General features: G+C 35.7%; 1 protein-coding gene across 1 annotated transcript; it reads right to left on the bottom strand.

Annotated features, from left to right (window-relative positions):
* Positions 1–723: 723 nt before the first annotated feature.
* ATP6V1G3 (ATPase H+ transporting V1 subunit G3) lies at positions 724–20536 on the bottom strand (the record flags this gene model as incomplete). Its single annotated transcript, XM_080825074.1, has 3 exons — positions 724–897; positions 7717–7817; positions 20455–20536. 3 exons carry the CDS (start codon positions 20534–20536, stop codon positions 724–726), a joined length of 357 nt encoding a protein of 118 aa, XP_080681200.1.
* Positions 20537–21096: the final 560 nt, after the last annotated feature.

Here is a 21096-nt window from a genome sequence, read left to right as displayed (position 1 = left end):
ATTTCTCTTTCTCTATCATCTCACTCTCTCTTTCTACCTATCATCTATTATCTCTCATTTCTCTATCTCTGACATTCTTAGTATTCTTCTTTGAACTAGTGGTAACATCTTACTGGTTTCCTCATGGATTAATGACTTAAATAAAATCTTTGACGTCCGTTCCTTTTATACCTGCATGAGATATAAATCTTCCTTTAAAAATGATCTTTTAACAACTACAACAAAGAAAAAAAATTGTAAATTGTTAAAAAGAAGCACTTTTTTAAAACCACATATTCACTAAAAAGTGGCCAGGTTCATGTTTTTCTGCCAAGTGTCAAAAAATATGTTACTTTGCATGTTTGATTTACTCCACATTGAATGACAAGTCATGCCTGTTAGCGAGAAAGATGTAGCAACTTTTTGTTTGTTTGTTTTTAAATTCAGTGCTCTTTTGTGAATTATGTCACACTGAAATCTGTAGATATCTAGTAAATATGAGATTTACATTTCAAGTTTCTTAATAAGCATTAAGCTTATTAATTAATATACATATATAATATATATAATATATAATCCATTCTACTTTAACATATGGATTATATGTTATATAATATATAGGGATTATAATAATCCATTATATTATAATATATGGATTATAAGATATAACCCATTAATAAGCTTAATAACCATAAGCAACCAGGTGGCATGCATATAGCTTTTATTGAACAGTAGGGTGCCCATTTAGTTGGTGGCTCTGTAGTTTACATGGATTTCTGGCTTCACATCACAAACAGTGTTCAAAAGCTGCTTCAACACACTTTCCATGTATTTGTTGTAGCTTCCATTCAGTTCTTTTATCTTCCCTTGTGTTTGCTCTTCTACTTCTTCTGAGAGATTACTTTGAGAGCCCATTATCTGACAAAATAAAACAGAGAGAATTCACCATGCTATGTATCATTTTAAAGTGTAATTGTTTTACTAGTTAAACTTTTTTTGTGTTATTTATTAATGATTGTTCTGTGGTGTACATCTTATGTGTTATTTTTCCAGAAGTTTCTCAGAGAATGGATACAACCACCACTACCATAAGTGAGACAGATAAATATTCCTAAAGAATGAAAAGCCATGGTCAGTTACTTCTGTTTTGAGGCTGGTCTCTACACAGTACAGATTGAAGGCACATTCACAATCATTATAACACACTCAGAAGTTTTTTCATGTATTACATTTTTCACATATTTATAATAGGTTCAATTCAGTTCCTGTATCTTCCCCGTGGTTTACTTTTCTGAATTAAAAATCTGGAAAATAAAGTTGAAAGACATTATTTCACCCATTCTGCTGATTTTTAAAGAGCAAATAACTGGTTTGCCAATTTTTAAAATATATACTGATTGCTGTTTTTCAGGAAGATATAGCCACAACATGCCCAGTACGATACTTTGGCATGTATAGTTATCTCTTTTTGGGTAACAGATACAATTTTGAAAATTTTAATATAAATTGAATTTCAACTTAAGATATACGTGTCCATTTAGTTACATTATATTTTTAGATGCAGCTTAATAAATCTTTCTGGTTGTTCTCTCATTGGCAGGGTTTCCCAGTATTTCCCATTATCTCCAAGAGACTTGACCAAAATAAAATTTCACCAGGGAATTGCTAATTTAAAGGGATTCTGCAGTGAAACCCTTTGTAAAGTTATCCTTTGCTAAGCAAACAGTCAACTCCTAATTTATCTCCTTTGTAAACTCAGCCTTTCTTAAACAGTATTGTTAAGGTGACACAGCTGGTTTTTATTTGTTTTTCTCTTCTGTGAGTGTTTACACACAAAGAAGGTTTGCATTTAGTTCAATCCAAGAGACTGCGCTAATGATTGACTTCTACTTCGTAAGACTATTTTAAATTCTAGAATTCGAATTATCTTTCTAGGTCCTACACTTGAAATCAAATGCAACTGAGGCCATCAGTTTCAAGTTCTTTTCTGTTTATACTCCATGCAATAAGGGCTTCCCAGTTCAAAGAAAATCACTTAAGGAAAACTAGCTTCTAAGACATCAAATAACTTTTATAAAATAACATTTTGATAAGTGAGAATACAAGGAGCAGAGACATATGGACTAAATTTCCCTTGCTAAGAAGAAGTCTAAAAATGGAGGAGAACTACTTACCAAAATTATTTTACCAAAATCTATTTTTCCCTCTAAACCCACTATCTTAATTGAGAGTCTACCAAACTCAAAAAAAAGTCTTAAATCCAACTTCTTTAGTGTTGAAAAATGTATAAGACAAACTATTATAAAATTATTATCTATTTTTTGGAACAGTGTTAAAAACAGGAGGGCATGTGATGTAATGAGCACTGAACTATTCGGTAGGCCCTTGAAAAAGTTCATTTCAATTTAGGTTCTTTATTTCAGCATTGTCCAATAGAAACGTAACATGACTCACAAAGCAAGCCATATATGTAAATTTTTTAAAAAGATTTTATTTATTTATTTGAGAGAGAGAGTGTGAAAGTGGGGGGAGGAACAGGAGAGAGAAGCTCAAGCAGACTCCCTGCTGAGTAGGGAGTCCACAATGGGGCTCTATCTCGTGACCCTGAGATCATGACCTGAGCCACAATCAAGTCAGTCACTTAACCAACTGAGTCACCCAGGTGTCCCAACAAGCCATAGAAGTAATTTTAAATTTTACAGAGTCACATTAAAAAGGTGACTTTTTAATCTTAATTAAAAATTTAATTTAACTTAAAAAAGACAAAATTGATTTTAATGACATATTTTATTTAATTTAATGTATTCTTAATATTATTTTGATGAACAATCAGTATAAAATTATTGCATTGTTGTTTTCCATACTAAGTTTCATAATCTGGTATATGTTTTATACTTATAGAACATCTTAATGGGGACTAGCTAAATTTTTTAAAAATTTAATTTTATTTTATTTAAATTCAATTAATTAACATACAGTGTATTATTAGTTTCAGAGGTAGTGTTCAGTGATTCATCAGTTGTATATAACACCCAGTGCTCATTACATCACATTCCCTCCTTAATGCCCATCACCCAGTTATCCACCCATCTTCCTCCACACATAGACTAGCTACATTATGAGTGTTTCTTAGCTATAGGTGAAGTGGCCACCATTTTTGACAGTACAAGTCTAAGGCACAGATGGCAGCTACTACTATTAGTTGTATTCTTCATGTGCTTTTCTCTAAGACAATATGATGATTTTCTGAGAGGATTATAGTATAGATGGTACATAGCAAGGAGCTTAGCCCTAAGCAACTGATCAGTAAATGTCAGTGATTTTTATGAATTTTCACTGATTATGTTCCTTGTGCTTTTAAATTTTTTAATCCATTTTATACTTTCAGAAACATTGGAATGCCCTTAAAAAGTAGCCCATAGTCCATGTCTCATCCTGAATAGTTAAATAAAATATTATTTTGAGTTTATTTGATGTGCAGTAATTTGAATTTCTATAGTTCTATATTGAATTGTTCTACCAGTAACCAACCATATACTGTTTTATTATATTTTTTACTTTATTTTAAACTTTAATTCCAGTATAGTTAATATTGGTTAACTATAGTTATATTAGTTTCAGGTATACAATACAGTGATTCAACAATTCTATATATTGCTCAGTGCTCATTAAGATAAATGTACACTTAACACCCTTCACCCACCCACCTCTCCTCTGGTACCATATACTATTTTAAATGGCCTTCCTCAGGAAGAATTCTATACCTTTATATATGCAGACAGTGTGGATTGAAGCCATCCAGGAGAGTAAAGGAATGAATATAAGCTCCACGAAAGATCAGTCACCTTGTCCACTGATGTATTGTAAGTCTCTCTAACACTGCTTAGAGCATAGTAGATGCTCAGTGCATATTTGTTGAACTGAGTAGGATGATCAGAGAACGTATTACAGAGAACGCATTACAGAGAACTTATCATCTGCATTCTGCTGCTCTTGTTGGCAGAAGTCTGCTATCTGAATGTCTGGGACACTACATAAGTTAAAAGTTGATAATTGTGTGACATGTGGTGGTACACTTCATCAAAGGATTCCCTTTAAGGACTTCTTCCTGTTAATTTTCAAAACTTCAATATTGAGATTGATGCTTATTAGATTTACAGCTAAATGACTGATGGTGTTTGTGAAATCTTTCAGCATTCAGTATGTTTCTTTACAAATTGTTCAAATGTTCCTGTTTGAGAGAAAACAGAGAGGTGTGCCTGGGTGATTCAGTTGGTCAAACATTTGATTCTTGGTTTCACCTCAGGTCATGATCACGTGAGTTGTGGGATTGAGCCCCTGCGTCGCTCTCTGCACTCCGTGGAGAGTCTGACTGGAAATTCTTTCCTTCCTCCCCTCATCCCCACTCACACACTCACTCTCTCTCAAATAGAATAAATAAAACTTTTTTTTTTTTTTTAAGGAGAAAGCAGAGGTTTTTGGGTCCCACTATCATAAGGAAATCACAGTTTTGCATTCTCAATCTATGGTTGTTTTAAGAAAACAAATGTTTTCATGATATGGATTCAGGAAGAAAGATGAAAGATACAGAAGTCTTCAATATGCCCCAGGAAACTGTTTTCATGTCTTCTGTTTAGATTCATAGTCCATCTAACTTCTACCTGCGTTAATAAGAGATTTCATGTTTCCACTGTAGTCCAGATTTCCTTTTAGCCATGTAATATCTTCTTTCGGTGAAGAAATTATATCCGGTAGCAATGACAAGCAAGGGATAAATAAATCTTTAATAAAACAATATTTGTTGATAAACAACCCACACTGGGATACCTGTTTCTGTTGATACATCAGGGGAATTGAAAGAACACATACATTAACAGGAGCTAAAAGACGCAACTAAAAAAAGTGACAGCAGGCAGGAAACTGGCTTCCTGGGTCTCCTCCCAGACCTCCTACTTGCCCTGGGTTAATGATGATGAGATTTAACTGGAATAGCAATATGTCTGACATATGGAGGTCATACCAAGGAAAGAATATCTTGTGCTAATGGTTTTACAATATGCTTGAAGTAGCGGAGGCCTAAACCTGTTAACCTTTCTATGTGAGCTTTTGATCAACTCGCTGGAAAATTGGCTTAGAGCTCTAATTATGACAGCCATGAAGAGTTTTAATTATTTTCCAAAGCAGAGAACAAATACCCTGAACCAGATTTACGTCTTATGAGATCTTTCTGGAGATATAATATTTCAAGAGATCTAACCCAACTACTTTCTAAAATTACAGTCAGTCTCGTTATTACTTAAAAATAGAAATAGGTACATCAGAAATATTCTGCCTGGAATAATAAATGCTGGTTGGCATTAAGGATGACTATTATCTCAGGTACAGAAGAAATGTTATTTATCCATTCTCCCAATGAATATTTATTGTGGGCTTACTATGGAGCAGACACTATTTCATCACAGGGGAAAGTAACAGAGAACAAAACATAGACTCTGCCATTTTGGTGTTACAGTTCAGAAGGAAAGATAGGCAATAAAAAATGTAAATGATACATGATATGACTATAATGGGGAATTTCTTTTTTGAATGAGAGACACAATTTTAAATAAGGCGATCAGAAAGAGGAGTTAACAAATGAATAGAGATCAAAGAAGGATGAAAATGTCTGAAAGAAGATGATTCCAGGGAGGAAATAAAGCGTGTGTAAAGGTGCCGTTGGAGGTGGCGCGTTCAGTCTGGGGAAGAATGGGAAAGCAGATATGGCTAGAATCGAGCAGAGGCAAAGGTAATAGAAAATGTTACAAATGACCCTAGCAGATATTATTGCACATTGCTTGCTGGAAAGTGTTCTCCTATTTCCTTATGATTTCTTTTTCAATTGACTGGCTTCTTTCAATGAATTTTTCATAAAAACATAAAGAAATGCTTTTCCCTACACTATCATTTAAAAAATATCTATGGTTCACAGTAAAATGTAAGTGCATGACATTTTCAGAACTGACCAGTTAGAGAGATACCCAAGAGCCAATCACGGAGGGGTGTATACACACGTATACACTTTGGATTTTATGATGCCTTTTTAAAAATATTGATAAGAATTGGGACGCCTGGGTGGCTCAGTTGGTTGGGCAGCTGCCTTCGGCTCAGGTCATGATCCCAGCGTCCTGGGATCGAGTCCCACATTGGGCTCCTTGCTCGGCAGGGAGCCTGCTTCTCCCTCTGCCTCTGCCTGCCACTCTGTCTACTTGTGCTCACTCTCGCTCCTCTCTCTCTCTGACAAATAAATAAAAAAAAAAAATAAATAAAAATATTGATAAGAAAAACTTATTTTAGTTGAATGGTCCACTTTACTCTAGGAAGGACTTTTTTTTTTTAAGATTTTATTTATTTATTTGACAGAGATCAAAAGTAAAGCGAGAGGCAGGCAGAGAGAGAGAGAAGAGGAAGCAGGCTCCCTGTGGAGCAGGCAGCCCGATGTGGGGCTCAGTCCCAGGACTCTGGGATCATGACCTGAGCCGAAGGCAGAGGCTTTAACCCACTGAGCCACTCAGGCGCCCCTAGGAAGGAATTTTTATGTTAAGAAAGAACCCACTGGTGGCACCTGGGTGGCTCAGTTGGTTAAGCTTCTGGTTTTGGCTCAGATCATGATCCAGAGTCCTGGGATAGAGACCCAAATGGACTCCCTGCTCAGCAGGGTGTTGGCTTCTCCCTCTCCCTCTGCCCCTCCTGTGCTCATGCTCTCTCTTTCTCTGTGTCAAATAAATAAACGACATCTCCAAAGAAAATATTGAGAAAAAAGAAAGAGGTCACTGGAAAAGTTTTTCCTACCATGGGATTCAATTTACCTGATCCTCTACGAGTCTCACATCCACACCCACCAAAATAAAAGTTGTAAATAAGGGGATTTCCAAAGTGCTTGTAGTTCATCTTGCAGTGTCAGTCTTTATTTATGTTCCTACTAAAGAAAAAAAAAACCCATATCATATAAACTTTAGTTTATAACACATGGAATTTAATAATTTTTTTTACTCCATGTTGCAACACAGAAGGGAGGATGTTGGTTCTGAAAATATCGTGTGCTTATTTATTTATTTTTTTTTACTGTAAACTGTAGATATTTGGAAAATGTTAGTGGAGGAAAAACCCTTTAAAAAATATTTTCATGAAAGATTTGTTGAATGAAACCAGACTGTTAAAGAGGAAATAATTTAAAAAAATACCAGGAGACTTTTCAGCAATATGCAACAGTATCTACTTTGGTCATTTGTAAATCTTGAATTCTCCAAAGTAGATGTGGCTTAACAAACTCATTCTGTAACGATGTACAACTCTTTTTATTGATTTTAGTGGTGAATGTTGATAAACAAAAAAATACGTTTTGTGAACTGTTTTTCTTAATAAAATGTGTTATTCAATAATCTGTGGTAGGAATAATACTCAACGAGGCCCTTCAATTTGAATATTTGAAAATACAGTTTTTAATGGGCACCATAGAGTAGATATTAACTATTGATTGACACTTTCTATGTCAAATCAAAAAAACCTTGAAAGTGAAAGTGTAAAGTCAGTAATTCTAGAATGTGTAAGATTTAGTTTGATGTTCAAGTTAGTTGAACTGCACCTGCTCAATCCAGTGTATTTTTCCCCCTTGATATTTTGAATTATACCTTTCGAATATCAATATATTATCGTCTATGCCGCATTAAAAAAAAAAGCTGTGTTTCCTTTCTTGTTTACCTTAGATTGTTTCAGTCTGAACTCCTTATCTCTCTGCATTCTGTACTGGTCAATTTCTGCCATAGCTTCTTCTTTAGCTTGCTTCAGTCGCTTCTCTTTTCCTGAATATGAACAGTGGCATAGAAAGAATTTTTTTTTTTTTAAATAGACATGGAATTTCAAACTTGATTTCTAAGAAGAAAAAATCGGTGAAGTCTACCTTATTTTCTTGATAAATGTTCCTAAAATTGGCAAACTTCATTAAAAAACAATATTGAAAAATACCTTGTTTTTTTCGATTGGATTTTCCAGAATATGGAAATGACAACTTTCTTTCACACTTACGTGTTTAAATAAAATATCTGCCCATTTACTCACAGCAGTAACAGCCAGAGAACAGATTTTAGCTGTCAGTTATTCGGAAAGACATTATTTGGTCAGATTTTCTGTCCTGATTTGCTGCCAGGAATCCTTCAGTCCCCACCAACTGGATCCTATTTAGCACTGGCAGATCTCCAAAAGCACTACAAACATGCAACTCAGACTCTATCAAACTGACTTACAATTTTTTAAAGCATTTTAGTGAGTTTTTTTTTCTTAGCATTTGTTGACTCTAGAATGTCTGATTAAGCCCCACAACACATCAAAGTGTGTTTTTTTTTTTTTGTTTTTTTTTTTTTTTTTTGTAGTAGCTTTCTCTGAGGGGGACTTGAAAGTGGCTGTAAAACCAATTGTTTTTAATGGTTAGGAGATTTAGTTAAATAGCTCTCTTTTCTTTTATTAAGAGCAAAGGTGTAAGCCTTAAGCCAGCAGACAGCAATGTAGATGAAAGTTTCAGACAAACACAATGCTGGGGGGATCATTAACCAAGCACATGACTTATTTTGACAACCAGAGTAAATTTGGGGGCTTACAGGCTAATATTAATTGTTACTATGCCCCCAGCACCCATCACCTTCAGGGGGTTAGGTCTTAATGCTTTGTGATCATTAAAACTTTAAAGAAACTCTGAACTGTATTAACGTTTTTTTTATCTGAATCTCTTGTCTTCTAATTTCACTTAAATGCCTCCATTCTTTCACTTATTTAACATTCTCTGATAATGTCTCAAGCTTTTATTTATAATTTTTGTCAACTGTTATTTTGTGTAGACTTTGAACTAAATAAGTGTGTTCTTATTAAGTAGCAAGAAAATCTTAACATAAACTTCTGTCATCCACGTACATGTTTTTATATGAATTTATTTTTATACATCTTTGTAACATTTGAGTGTAAATGGTTTCTAAATTTCTCTCCCTGCTAAGCATGAGTTGCTTTGCTAGTTGCTGTCTATATATTCCATTTATTCTATGAAGATAGATTCACTGAGTTATAAATTGACATGGGTCTCTTTTAATGCCTCTTGTCCTTGAGTAGTACCGAGTAAACCTCATTCAGATCAAATAGTTAGCTTTGCCTTTACTACCTAAAAAATCCAAGGTATGGTGAAAATTAGTGCTCTCTGATGTTTGAGGCTTAATGGAACATTAACAGCAATGCTTACCTTTTTCCTACTGAATGAATGCTCATTATCATTTTATATATACAGATGCCTTCATTCTCCCCATTTCTAACCATTTTGTGGCAACCAAACACGTACTATTCACAGAACAAATACACAATATGTTGGGAGGGGAAACTCTTCCTTGATCCCAGTTCTCTTTCTTATCACTGCTTGTCATTAACATTAGGACAGAAATATACATAAGGTATATTAACATGTTCTTAGTAATAATGGGCTGGAAGGTACATAATCACTTTATAAATTACACGAGACATCACTATGTCCATGTTAATTACATAACATCTCCATGTTAATTACATAAAATGTAAAAATATTGGTTTCAAAGTCACAACTCTAGTACATTAAAATAATAATAATAATAATAATAATAATGATAATAGGAAAACCTCTGTGTGTGCACCTTCCCTGAACAGAATCCAGTGCCCCACTTAGAAGGCTGTGTATTAGCTCCATCACACAGTGACATGCTCACAGTGTGTCTGTGATTCCCCCGTCATGGCACCAGTCACCTGCTGGTTCTCATTCAATTAAATAAGAGAGCCACAGGGAAATCGCTGCTGGCACAGCCATTTTCTGGACAGACTCAGCAGCTGCCGCTGTGTGAGAGCCTGCATATGCTATACCTGATTTAATCCAGTGGAAGAAACTGGAGCCTAAAGCCTGCTGTTTCACTCGAGGTGAAGCAAAATGCATGCATCAAATCAACTCTTATCAACCTCTGGGTTGCTTCTCTGTCTCGGTATGAAGATTTCCAAATTTTAATATTATACCTCTTTCTTCTTAAGCATTAAGTATATGGCTGCTGTGACTCAAGTGGCATTTAGGTTTATATTCTTATTTCTTAATACTTTCTGTACCAAACATAGGGGTGACCCTATGGGACAGCCCAGATTTTAAATAAGACAATCAAATGTTTGGTCCCAAAATTCCTACAAGGTCATATGTGTTTATGAGACCAAACGGTCTAATGTTTGGTTTAGAAAATGTGGTTATCTTATGCACGATGATTTTAAATACTACTAAAGCAGATTTTAAATACTACTAAGCTCCAGAGTGGTCCAGGAAGGGATGGTTTTGATTTGTCCATCCATTATTCACTCAATGTTTATCCAACGCCTGCTGTATGTTCTGCATACGGCTACACACAGAGGTTAGAGAAATGCATATGATATGATCCTTGCCTCCAGCTGGCATAAATACAGTGTAATTTGGAAATGTGTGCATGATAAACCGGCATCCAAGAGGAAAATATAAAATACATAAAATTGTGAAGAATACATATAATAAATTATGAAAAATGGAACGTATATTTTGATTCTGTTTCTTCCATGGTAGTTAAAAACCCTCAAATTTATGGAAGTCAGTATACTTAAGTTCTAGACAATTTGTGCTTGCCATTCACCCCAATAGTCATGTTATGTCTTATGTTATTAAAGTAAGTTAAAAATACAAACAACAGAACACAGATACGTAGAGTGTGTGTCAGAGCAGGCTGCCAAGGGACGTCAGGGAAGAACTTCTGAGGAGGGAATGATTGAGCTGAATGGACTTTGTTAGACAGGTCATCGATGAGGACAAATAGTTCACTTCGGAGATTAGAACAAGGCACTGTGACCCTTTCTAAGATGCTTTCGGACATTCTTTGTAAACACCTGCACCTTAATAACCCCATTCATTTCTAAACATGCGGCTTGTCATGCAAATATGTCTTACATTCAACATGCCCTTATTGAGATATCTTACAGGAAATTTTGTGGGAAGGAAAGAGAGTGAAAGATGTTTGAGTTCCAGGGGATTTGTGGGAAAAGAAAGAAAAAATCAATTTGGGCAGATTGAAACTCAGCTGTATGTGGGAGTGAGGAGGGCACTCAATGCTCAGGGATGGACTCTTCCTGGGTTTGTGGTTAGGAGACGCCAAGTGAATTGAGTATCCCAAATGCAATGAGGCTTTGAGACGCAGAAAACCCTGTTCTGTTGACTGGATGGTTAAATTGATTCTGGAATCGTTTTGTGATGAGGAAGATGAGATTTCATTTATCATTTCAGAAGAGAACTGAAATTATACACTAAGCACAACTAAAATAAGATATTAGAAGCCTTGCAAACTTGAGCAAGTTAGTGTGCCTGAGCCTGAGTTTCTCATCTATAAGACAGATTTAACAATCTACTGGAATGAATCATTGTATGTATTAGGAAAAAATATAAATAAAATATTTGAAAAAGAACAGCTATTTGAATTTTTAATCATTATTAGGAAAATAAGTCCAGTTTCTGGGGACCTTTTGTTAGGAACAAAGACAAGGAATACAATATAAGTTTGAGGAACAGTCCTGAGGCTGTTACTAGAGAAGCCAATGTAGGCTTCCCTAAGGACATCCAAGTGGAGATATTGAGGGCATCTGGACAGACAAGTTTGGATCCAGAAGCAAGTTTTGAAGTGGAGACAAAGATCTGCGTGTCCGTTATCTGGGATTGTGTGGGTGCTTGTCATAGCAATGGGATTTGGACTGAAACCAAAGGAGTATGTACAGAATAAAGAGAAAAGAGAACGAAGGTCTCAATCTGAGTGGATGCCAACATTCCATATATGAGAAAAGGAAGAGGACCCTCAGGAGGAGCCCGAGAATTAGTGGTCAGAGAAGTAGGGGAAACCAAATGAACATTCAAGAAGGTTGTGGCCACAGTGTCAAATGCTACAGAGGACGGAAAAAAAGAGACATTTAAATAACCAATATTATCAAACATCCTCTATGTGCTGCACACTGTTTCTGGATCTGTAAACACAGCAGTGAAAACCATAAACAGACAAACTTTCTATTCTCAAGGAGCTTGTATTCTGAACATGTGAAGGGGAGATAGAAAACAGGTAGTGTATGATATGGTAGAGACAGTAAGTACCAAGAAGAAGGAAGAAAGAGCCTATGGGATAGAGAGACGGTGGGTGTTAATTTAGGTAAGTAGTGTCTTTTGGATGAAGTGATATATGAGCAGAGACCTGAAGGAATAAGACAATTAGCCATGCAAATATCTAAAGGGCAAGAGCATTCCTAGCAGAGTCAACAACAGATGTAAATACCCTGGGTATGTGACATGCTCAAGAAACGGCAAAAATGCTGTCATGGCTGGAACAAAATGATTGAGACGATTGAATGTTAGGAGATGATACCAGAGAGGTAGTAGTGGGACCAGGTCACATAGAGCTCCTGGGGCATGATATAGCTTTTGTTTCTTAAGATTCTGAATTCATGAAGGGTTTTTAGCAAAGGTGTACTGTGATACTATATAAGATTTAAAAGGATTTCTTTGGCTGGTGTGGTGAGAATAGATTGTAGGGGCAAGGGAGAAAAAAGAAGACCAGTTTGAAATCTGTTGGAATAGTTCAGATAAGTGTTAATGATTGCTGGAAATAGTAAAGTAGCAGAAGAGTTGGTAAGAAGTTACATATACTTTGGGGCGCCTGGGTGGCTCAGTGGGTTAAAGCCTCTGCCTTCGGCTCAGGTCATGATCTCAGGGTCCTGGGATCGAGCCCCGCATCAGGGTCTCTGCTCAGCAGGGAGCCTGCCTCCCCCTCTCTCTCTGCCTGTCTCTCTGCCTACTTGTGATCTCTGTCAAATAAATAAATAAAATCTTTAAAAAAAAAGAAAAAAGAAGTTACACATACTTTGAAGGCAGAGTTGATGGATAAACATGAGAGACAAGGCAATGGTGATCCAACATTTTATTTCGGGAATAGGGTCAATAATGCAGTTTAATTGAGATGCCTATTAAACATCTAATGACAATGGTGAGAAAACTGATGTTTACATGAATTTGGAGAGTGAGGAAGCAATGAGGGCTGGGAAGTATCAAGTTTAGGAATCATCATTCATACAGCTGGTGTTTAGAACCAATGGATCACATAGGAAGTGTCTCCAGATAGAGAAAAAAAAAACAGGTTCCAATTGGGAGCCCAACTTTAGAGATTGGAAAGATGACAGGAAGCCAACCGTGAAAGTGGTGTCCCAAAGTCAGATGAAGGAAGAGTTTCAAAGATAAAAGAGGGTTCCAGTTGAGACTGAGACATTTAATTAAAAAATGGGTTAGCAATGTTTGTGGTCTTGGCAAAGGGAGCTTTGGTGGAATTGTAGGGACAAAAGTCTGATTAAAGAGGATATTATGCTAAGTGAAATCAGTAAGATTGAGAAAGACAAATACCATATGATTTCACTCATATGTGGAATATAAAAAAACCACAAATGAATAAATAAACAAAAAGGAGAATTAGACCCACAAGTAGAGAGAACAAAATGGTGGTTGCCAGAGGGAAAAGGGGTGGGTGGATGAGCAAAATGGGTGAAGAGGAAATGCGAGATACAGGCTTCCAGTTCTGGAATGAATATATCACAAGAATAAAAGACACAGCATAAAGAATATAGTCAATGATATTGTAATAGCATTATATGGTGACAGATGGTAGCTATACTTGTGGTGAGCACAGCATAACATGTAGAAAAATTGAATCACTAAACTGTGCATCTGAAACTAATGTAACATGGTATGTTAACTACATTCACATAAAAAAAAAAAGGAAAAAAGTGGGTTCAGGAGAAAATGGAATAAAAAATGTAAACACAGGGAATACAGTTTTTCACTTTTTCACTGAGTTTTTCACTTACAAAGGGGAACAAAGAAGATAAAGGCTCAAGATAGTCAAGTGGATTTGACAATTAGAAGATGTTGTGAGTTGAACTGTGTCCTTCAAAAGGATATGTTTAAATCCTTACCCTCGGTACCTGTGAATGTGACCTTATTTAGAAATTAAGTGTTTGCAGATGTGATCAAGTTAGATGAGGTCACACTGATTTAAGATGGGGCCTACAGCTGATAACTGGTGTCCTTATAGGAGTGGGAGATTTGGGCATAGAAACATGGAGGCACAGGAAAGACACCTAAGGAAGAAGGTTGTAATTACAGAGGCAAACATTGGAAATATGCAGCTGCAAACCAAGGAATGCCAAGACTTGCTTGCAGTTCCCAGAGGCTAGGACGGAGGCACGAGACAGATTACCCCTTAGTGCCTCCAGAAGGGACCAGCTCTGTAGCACCTTGCATTTGGACTTCTGGCCTTCAGAACTGTGAGATAATACACTTCCATTGTTTTAAGCCAGCCCATATGTGGTAATTGTTACAGAAGCTGTAGGAAACCAATACACAGGCTCAGTGAGAACCAGGCAACAATGATGTCAGTTGAGCATTGGAAAGCAAAGCCAGATATGGGAGTATGGTAGGAAGAGTAGGTATCCAAATGAATGAGCCACCTGACCATAATATGCATCAACAGGACAGAGGCTACCTTGACTTGGTAGGAAAACAAAGGACACTTTGGGAATGTTTGGAGATTTCTATCTGTGACTAATAATTGTTTTGATTCTGTTATACTATGCGGAAGAGAAGCGACAACAGCTTTCCTGGGCTTTAGGGGTTTGTTAATATTATGATAATACCAACGTGGTTCAAAGAATGTTATTATTTTGCTCACCTGATACAAACATTGGAAAAAGTAATGTCACCAGGAAAACAATGAAGCAACCGCTCTTTTGGGACCTGTGACTGGCATAGAGTTTTCCTGCTGACCCTAACCTCTCATTTCATATCTTTGCTTTCTTGGTATTTCCTTTGCTATTCTTTGTACTTGTATTTTCCTCATTAAAAAAAAAAAATCATACGTAGTTTTGTGTAGATCCTGGATTGGATATAATCAAATGCTATTACTAGATGAAACTGTTCTGTGGGTGTTATTTTAATATGACCCACTTGAAGAAATGAAAGCCCAATATACTTACAAATACCCCATTAGTCTGTGGGCTGTAAAGAAAGAGAAAAAATTTACAGGCCCACAAAACCCCCAAGACAGGGCCATGAAATTCTAATACAGCAACTTCTATTTTATTAGTTTATTTAAAGTCATGTCTTCATGAACCAAAGCATTCACATGCATAGAGAAGAATTTATGAAATCAAATCAAGGTGTTTGTTTAAATAATTTGGAATATCTGCATATTTGGAAACAAATAGGCAATTACCTGATTTAAAAAATATTGGCTGGCATTCTATACACCCACAAAAATGAATCTGCATTACTGTATTAGCTGATGTATCATCAAAGTAGATAGTCAAAATATTGTCTTAGGAATTTATTTTGCATTTGTGTATAGTTCAATGAGGTCCTCCTAGAAGACTGTGTTCAACAAATTAGCAGGATTCTATTATTTTGCTGTACTTTTCAACAGAATTCTTTTTACTAGGTAGTAGAAGAAAATCCATAGCTAACATTTATTGAGCACCTGCTCCGTGCCACGTGGTGGTTTAAGTCTTTTATAGGTATTAACTCAGGGAATTATCACAACTCCTTGAGGCAGATACTGTTATCTCCATTCTGAGGCTAGGAAACTGAGTCACAGTGAGGTAAGAAGGTAACCTGGCCAATTCACCCAGCTAGTAGGAGGCAAACTTGAATTTGCGACCAGGCCTAGCAGCTCTAGGAAGCGAGCACTGACCGTGTTTTATGTTGGTAGAAAATTCTGGGTATGTCCTTTACTTTTATTAAGATTGTCTATTGCTTTTAGAACATTTTAGTACATTTTAAATATACCTGCTTGTTCAGTTTTTCTCATATTCAGATTTGAACGTTTACATTGTTTATCACATCTTTCGATCTATATCCTGTCATGCAAGTTGTAATTTTGAGTTAAACACAAACACTGTCTTCAGTAGCTGCCAAAGTAGACAGATTGAGTGTTTATTAGTGAGAACGGCTATGTTCACCTCCAGAAAGAATTCGTTCTTTATGTGATGTGGAGTCATGTGCATTTGGGCATTTCATAAGAGCTGTAGAGTTTTCCAAGTTTGCAATGGGTGTAAATGGAATAAATACTGATCTCATAAGAAAGTCGTAATTACAAGTAAAAACATCATGTATTTCAGAGAAATACAAGTCTCTGTTCCTCCTATTGATGATGATATCTTGACTTTCTAATCGAATTCTGAGGGGAGCTGCTCAGTTCCCCACGCCTGGAGCTCCAGGGCAGGTCTGACGTTTGGCTATAAAAATGTAACTCGTCTTGGACCAACATACTCACTTTCATGCTTTAATTAATGAACAATTTTTAAGGCAAAAGGTGTTAACTTCAAATAAGGTAATTTAAAATAGTGCCAACCTACTGTGATTCCGTCTAAATTTAACCAAACAGCAAGGCTATTTTGCACATAAAAGTTTTTTTTTTTTTTGTCTTAACTAATAAATATAATTAGGGCGCCTGAGTGGCTCAGTCAGTTAAGTGTCTGCCTTTGGCTCAGGTCATGATCTCAGGGTCCTGGGATGGAGCCCCAAGTCAGACTCCCTGCTTAGCAGGGAGTCTGCTACTCTCTCTCTGTCACTCTTCCCTGCTTGTTCTTTCTCTCTCAAATAAATAAATAAAATCTTTTAAAAAGCCTAACAAAAATAATCTTATCTGTAATCAGTGAACAGAGACAGATATCTGAGTTTTACCAGCCACCTACTAGAAGCAGTTCAAGTCTCCCTCATTAGAGGAAAAGCTGACCCAGAACTGGAGACAGTTGTAAAAAGAAATGAAACTGGTTTATCCTGTTCTTTTATTCCATTCCTTTATTTTTACAACTTACAGTAATAAATGAATATACATATTATGTTAGTTAAAAATAAAAATGATTTTTTTGATTGCACTCTACACTATGTATAGTGTTCTGATCCTCAAAACATCATGGCCATATGTATAACCTTGATATTTATATATATCATATATATCTTATATTTCTATTTAAAAAAAAGAGCAAATCTCAGAGATGCTAAATGACTTATACACAGAAACATAAGAAAAAGCCAATGCTTTTTCTACTCTGTTGCCTCACATCCCAACTTTTCAAGTCTTCACAATGTCTCCCCACCCCACCCCAGCCACAGCGTGGCTGACGAGTGTTTTGAGAGTAGGGACTTGTATATTTCATATCCACAGACCTACAGCCTTCCAGAGAATTCCTAATATATCGGGTCTATAAACCCTTATCTATATCCCTTAAGGCAAAACATTTATACCCTATATTGTATTAGGTAACAACTTCACTGAGATCTCAGGCAGTGCTATTTAATGGAATATATTAATATTTTTGCGGCATAATATACAAATACACCACCTTATTAATCTTGCATTTTTCTAAAATGATTAACATGTGAATTGTTGGTTTCTCCCTCAAACCCCCACCCCCGTGTCCTTCCCTCTCTCTTTCCCTCTCTCTCTTTTTCTTTCTTTTAGATATATATTCAGGAGTCCTCTCTAGCAGAGACTCTATATGCAAATTTCTGAGATGCTTTCAAATAAATGGATTTAAGACAGAGAAAGTGATCACAGACTTCCCATGATGGTGTTCACCATCTGAAACTGTTCGGCCTTCATATGTTAGATTTTTCAAATGAATTGCTTTATGGGGGAAAAAAAAAGGTGAAATATGTGGATTTATAAAAATAATGGCTGTCTGTATCTCTCATGTCATTATTCCTTTCTCCTTTTTGTGCTCATTTAATGCATTTATCTCATGAGCATTGCTGAAGGAAGAGTCTAGGTCTACTCATTAGTGTCATACCAAAGTGGCTTGGAAAGAGTAGGTGCTCAATAAATACTTACTAAATTAAATAAATAACTTACAAAACTAGTGAAATGAGAGAAGTTACAAAATCCCAGGCAAAAAAGGTAGTATTTTATTTCGCTGCAGAATGCTTAAGAAGTAAGTATGATGGGTACAATAATTGAAGTTGTAGCCACACACTGCTACCTGCTGATAGCTGTGGAAGAAAATAGCTTGTAGCTGGGGAAAACTGTTCTCAAAGCCCGTGCTTTCTGTGGCAAAGGGGACAGACCGACCTTCTCTGTAAAACCGAGGGTAGAGGTTGGTTGTGGAAATAACATTTGTAAAAATATTTTCCAAAATGTTTTTAAGGCCTGGGTATTTACTATGACTTATTGAATATTTGCTTGAATATTTATGACTGAAGACCAAGGGACAAAGTACACAAGGGCTTTAAGTTACTGGCAAAAAAATGAATGTTTTGTATAAAAATAAGACAATACATATTTTCTAACACTGACCAATACTGACTTCTGAGGAAAAATTATCCAAGGACAGCATATTCACTGGTGGAAAGGAAACAAGTTTGTTATATATATACATGTGTATATATATATATATCTATATCTGATATACATAGAGCTTTTATGTATATTTTATATTTTATTTATATCTGATATTTATATATATCATATATAAATCTATTTCTATTAAAAAATAGAATTTTTTCTATTTTTTAGAAAATATCTTCTATTTCTATTAAAAAATGAAGAGTGAAACTCAGAGATGTTAAATGACATACACAGAAATATAAATCTGAGTCTAGATAGTTTTGAGGGTCCTCTCTTCCAAACAACTTGCATGATTCACAAATCTTTTCTTCTCTAATGGCTTTGAGAAAAGACACACTATTGGTAAAAACCATCTGGATTGTTCGATAATATTGATTAATGTGTCCAATATTGTAATTATGTTACTTCCATAATAAGGAAGCAAAGGCAACATAATTAAAACATCTTAAAATAAGTTGAACTTCTGTTCTGGAAGTTTTAAATGTGGTTAAAGAAATTTGAATAAAAGATAAGGACATTATCTATACTGCTTTAACTAACAGGTCCAAGACTGCTTTGTTTTCTATGAAATTACATTCATGCCATTTTGCAGTCATTTGCATGGTTTGTTGTAGATAAAGAAATGGAAAAGTAGATAAAGTTTGTCTTAATTTCTTCTTCTTTTTCTCTTCTAGTTCCTTCCACATAGAGTCTTCCTTTTGTTGTTTTTGGTGTCTACATTGCTGACTGCTCAGGAAATCAACTTAGGAAATAAAAATGATTTTACCTGTGGTCAAAAATGGACCATGGATTGAATGCTGCTTCATTCCTGGCTTCCTCTATTGCATTATAATGTACTGTTCATACGTCTCATTCAATCTATTTCAACAAACTTTTGTCACTACCTACTCTATTCCTATCACTATATTCATCCAAAGAATCATATAAGCAACATTTTAAAAACATGGCTCCTGTCTTGTTGAACTTTGAATCGAATTACAGATGCAAGACATATAATTAGGAAGAGGGTAAATGACACAAATTGTTATAGATTAAGTAATGATGTGATATGAAATGATATGTTATGTCAAATGATATGTTATATGAAATGATAACAATATGTTAGTTTATTCATAATAAAAATTATGTAAATGTTGTATAGTACAGTTAAGATCTTTGCTTGGAAATCAGACTCTGACAAATCTTGTCTATAACCTTTACCCTCTGTGTGACCTTGGGCAAGCTGCATAATTTATCTAAGCGTCACCTTTCGTCTTTGCTGCAGTAAGAGTTTTCACGAGGAGCAGTAAATAAGATAAGGATTAAGTGTGGTGCCTGTGTGTGTTTTCTATTTTTAAAATATGAACTCTGGCAAACAATGAACTTTAGTCTCTACATACATAAAATGGAAATAATAGTAATATCTCATTCACATAGTTGTGAATATCAAAGGGAGTAGAAAGGGGGTTGACATTTACTGAGAACTTTCTGTGCTAATATATAGATGTATGGCTAAGTAAAAAGAAAGTTAGAAAATGATAATAAAATGAAAATATTATTAAGAAGGATGAGAAAAAGCTATTAACTGTTATCACAACAGAAACCGATGTGTACGGAGGGTAAGTAACTTGCTCAAGTTCTCTCACTAGTAAGTAGATTCATTCTGGAAGTTGTCTATCTCTTAATCATTTCACAATATTGAGAAACTGAGGCGTGGCAACATTAAGGAAGTTGCAGAGACAAGACTTAAGATCATGTCTTCCCGTAACTTCAATGTCCATTACCATTTCATTTAGCACATGACCTCTCCAAAGGCTCTGAGTTAGAGGATTTCGTTCCTGCTATGGCCATAGGCACATATGACTGGGTAGTTTCAATGAATTGGCCAAAGTATTCTGAGGGATTATAGTGAAGCCAGGGTTTGAACCAGAGTCTGCCTGCTGCTAAAGGTGCATATTATTTCACTGCCCCCACCTCATCCGTTTTGTAACAAATTCCTCATAGTTCAGACAGAATGGAGACTTACTCTTCTTGGCTTCCTCTAGCTTGTCCTTTGCTCTTTTTTCTGCCTGAAGGAGCTGGTGGATCCCCTGAGACTGGCTGGTCATGGCAGCCTGCTTCAAGTGAGGTGGCTTCTGTGAAATCTGGAAAGTGGTGGATCTATTTATCCTTTTAGAAATCACCACATAACTCAGGTTGTTGTGTCAACGGTGGGTTCCAAACATGGGTGTTTGTTTCAAAATGGTCTCACTGGGCTAAATTGCTGGGCCCCAAGGAGAGCCCAAGGGTGGAATCCAGAAAAACAAGTTAAGTCAAAATGAGGAAGCTGAAAACTAGTCCTTTCAGCCAACTTAATCTCCACTACAAAATAGGAGAAATAAATAAAAAAATGAGTAAGATAGCTTTTGGAAGATTATCTTCCTTCTTCTTCCAGGAAATGTTGACTTGTTTACTCAGTTTTTCTTTCAAGTTGCAAGACCTTTTTTTGTTCCTTATCCATGTAGTTCTGTTTTTTTTTTTTTTTTCCCTAGAGATTCAATTAATTGCTTAGGACAAGTTTTATTAACCTTTTGCTAGGAAGGAGGCTTTTTGGTTTTGTGCACAGAAGATAAGCTAGGAATCTACTCTTTTCTTTCTGTAGGCCTTGGGTGATAGGAATGAAAAGATT

The sequence above is a fragment of the Martes martes genome, assembly GCF_963455335.1.
Source record: "Martes martes genome assembly, chromosome: 15".
Classification (NCBI taxonomy): Eukaryota; Metazoa; Chordata; class Mammalia; order Carnivora; family Mustelidae; genus Martes; species Martes martes.
The sequence above is the reverse complement of the archived record's forward strand: the minus strand, read 5'-3'. Positions and strand labels throughout refer to the sequence as shown.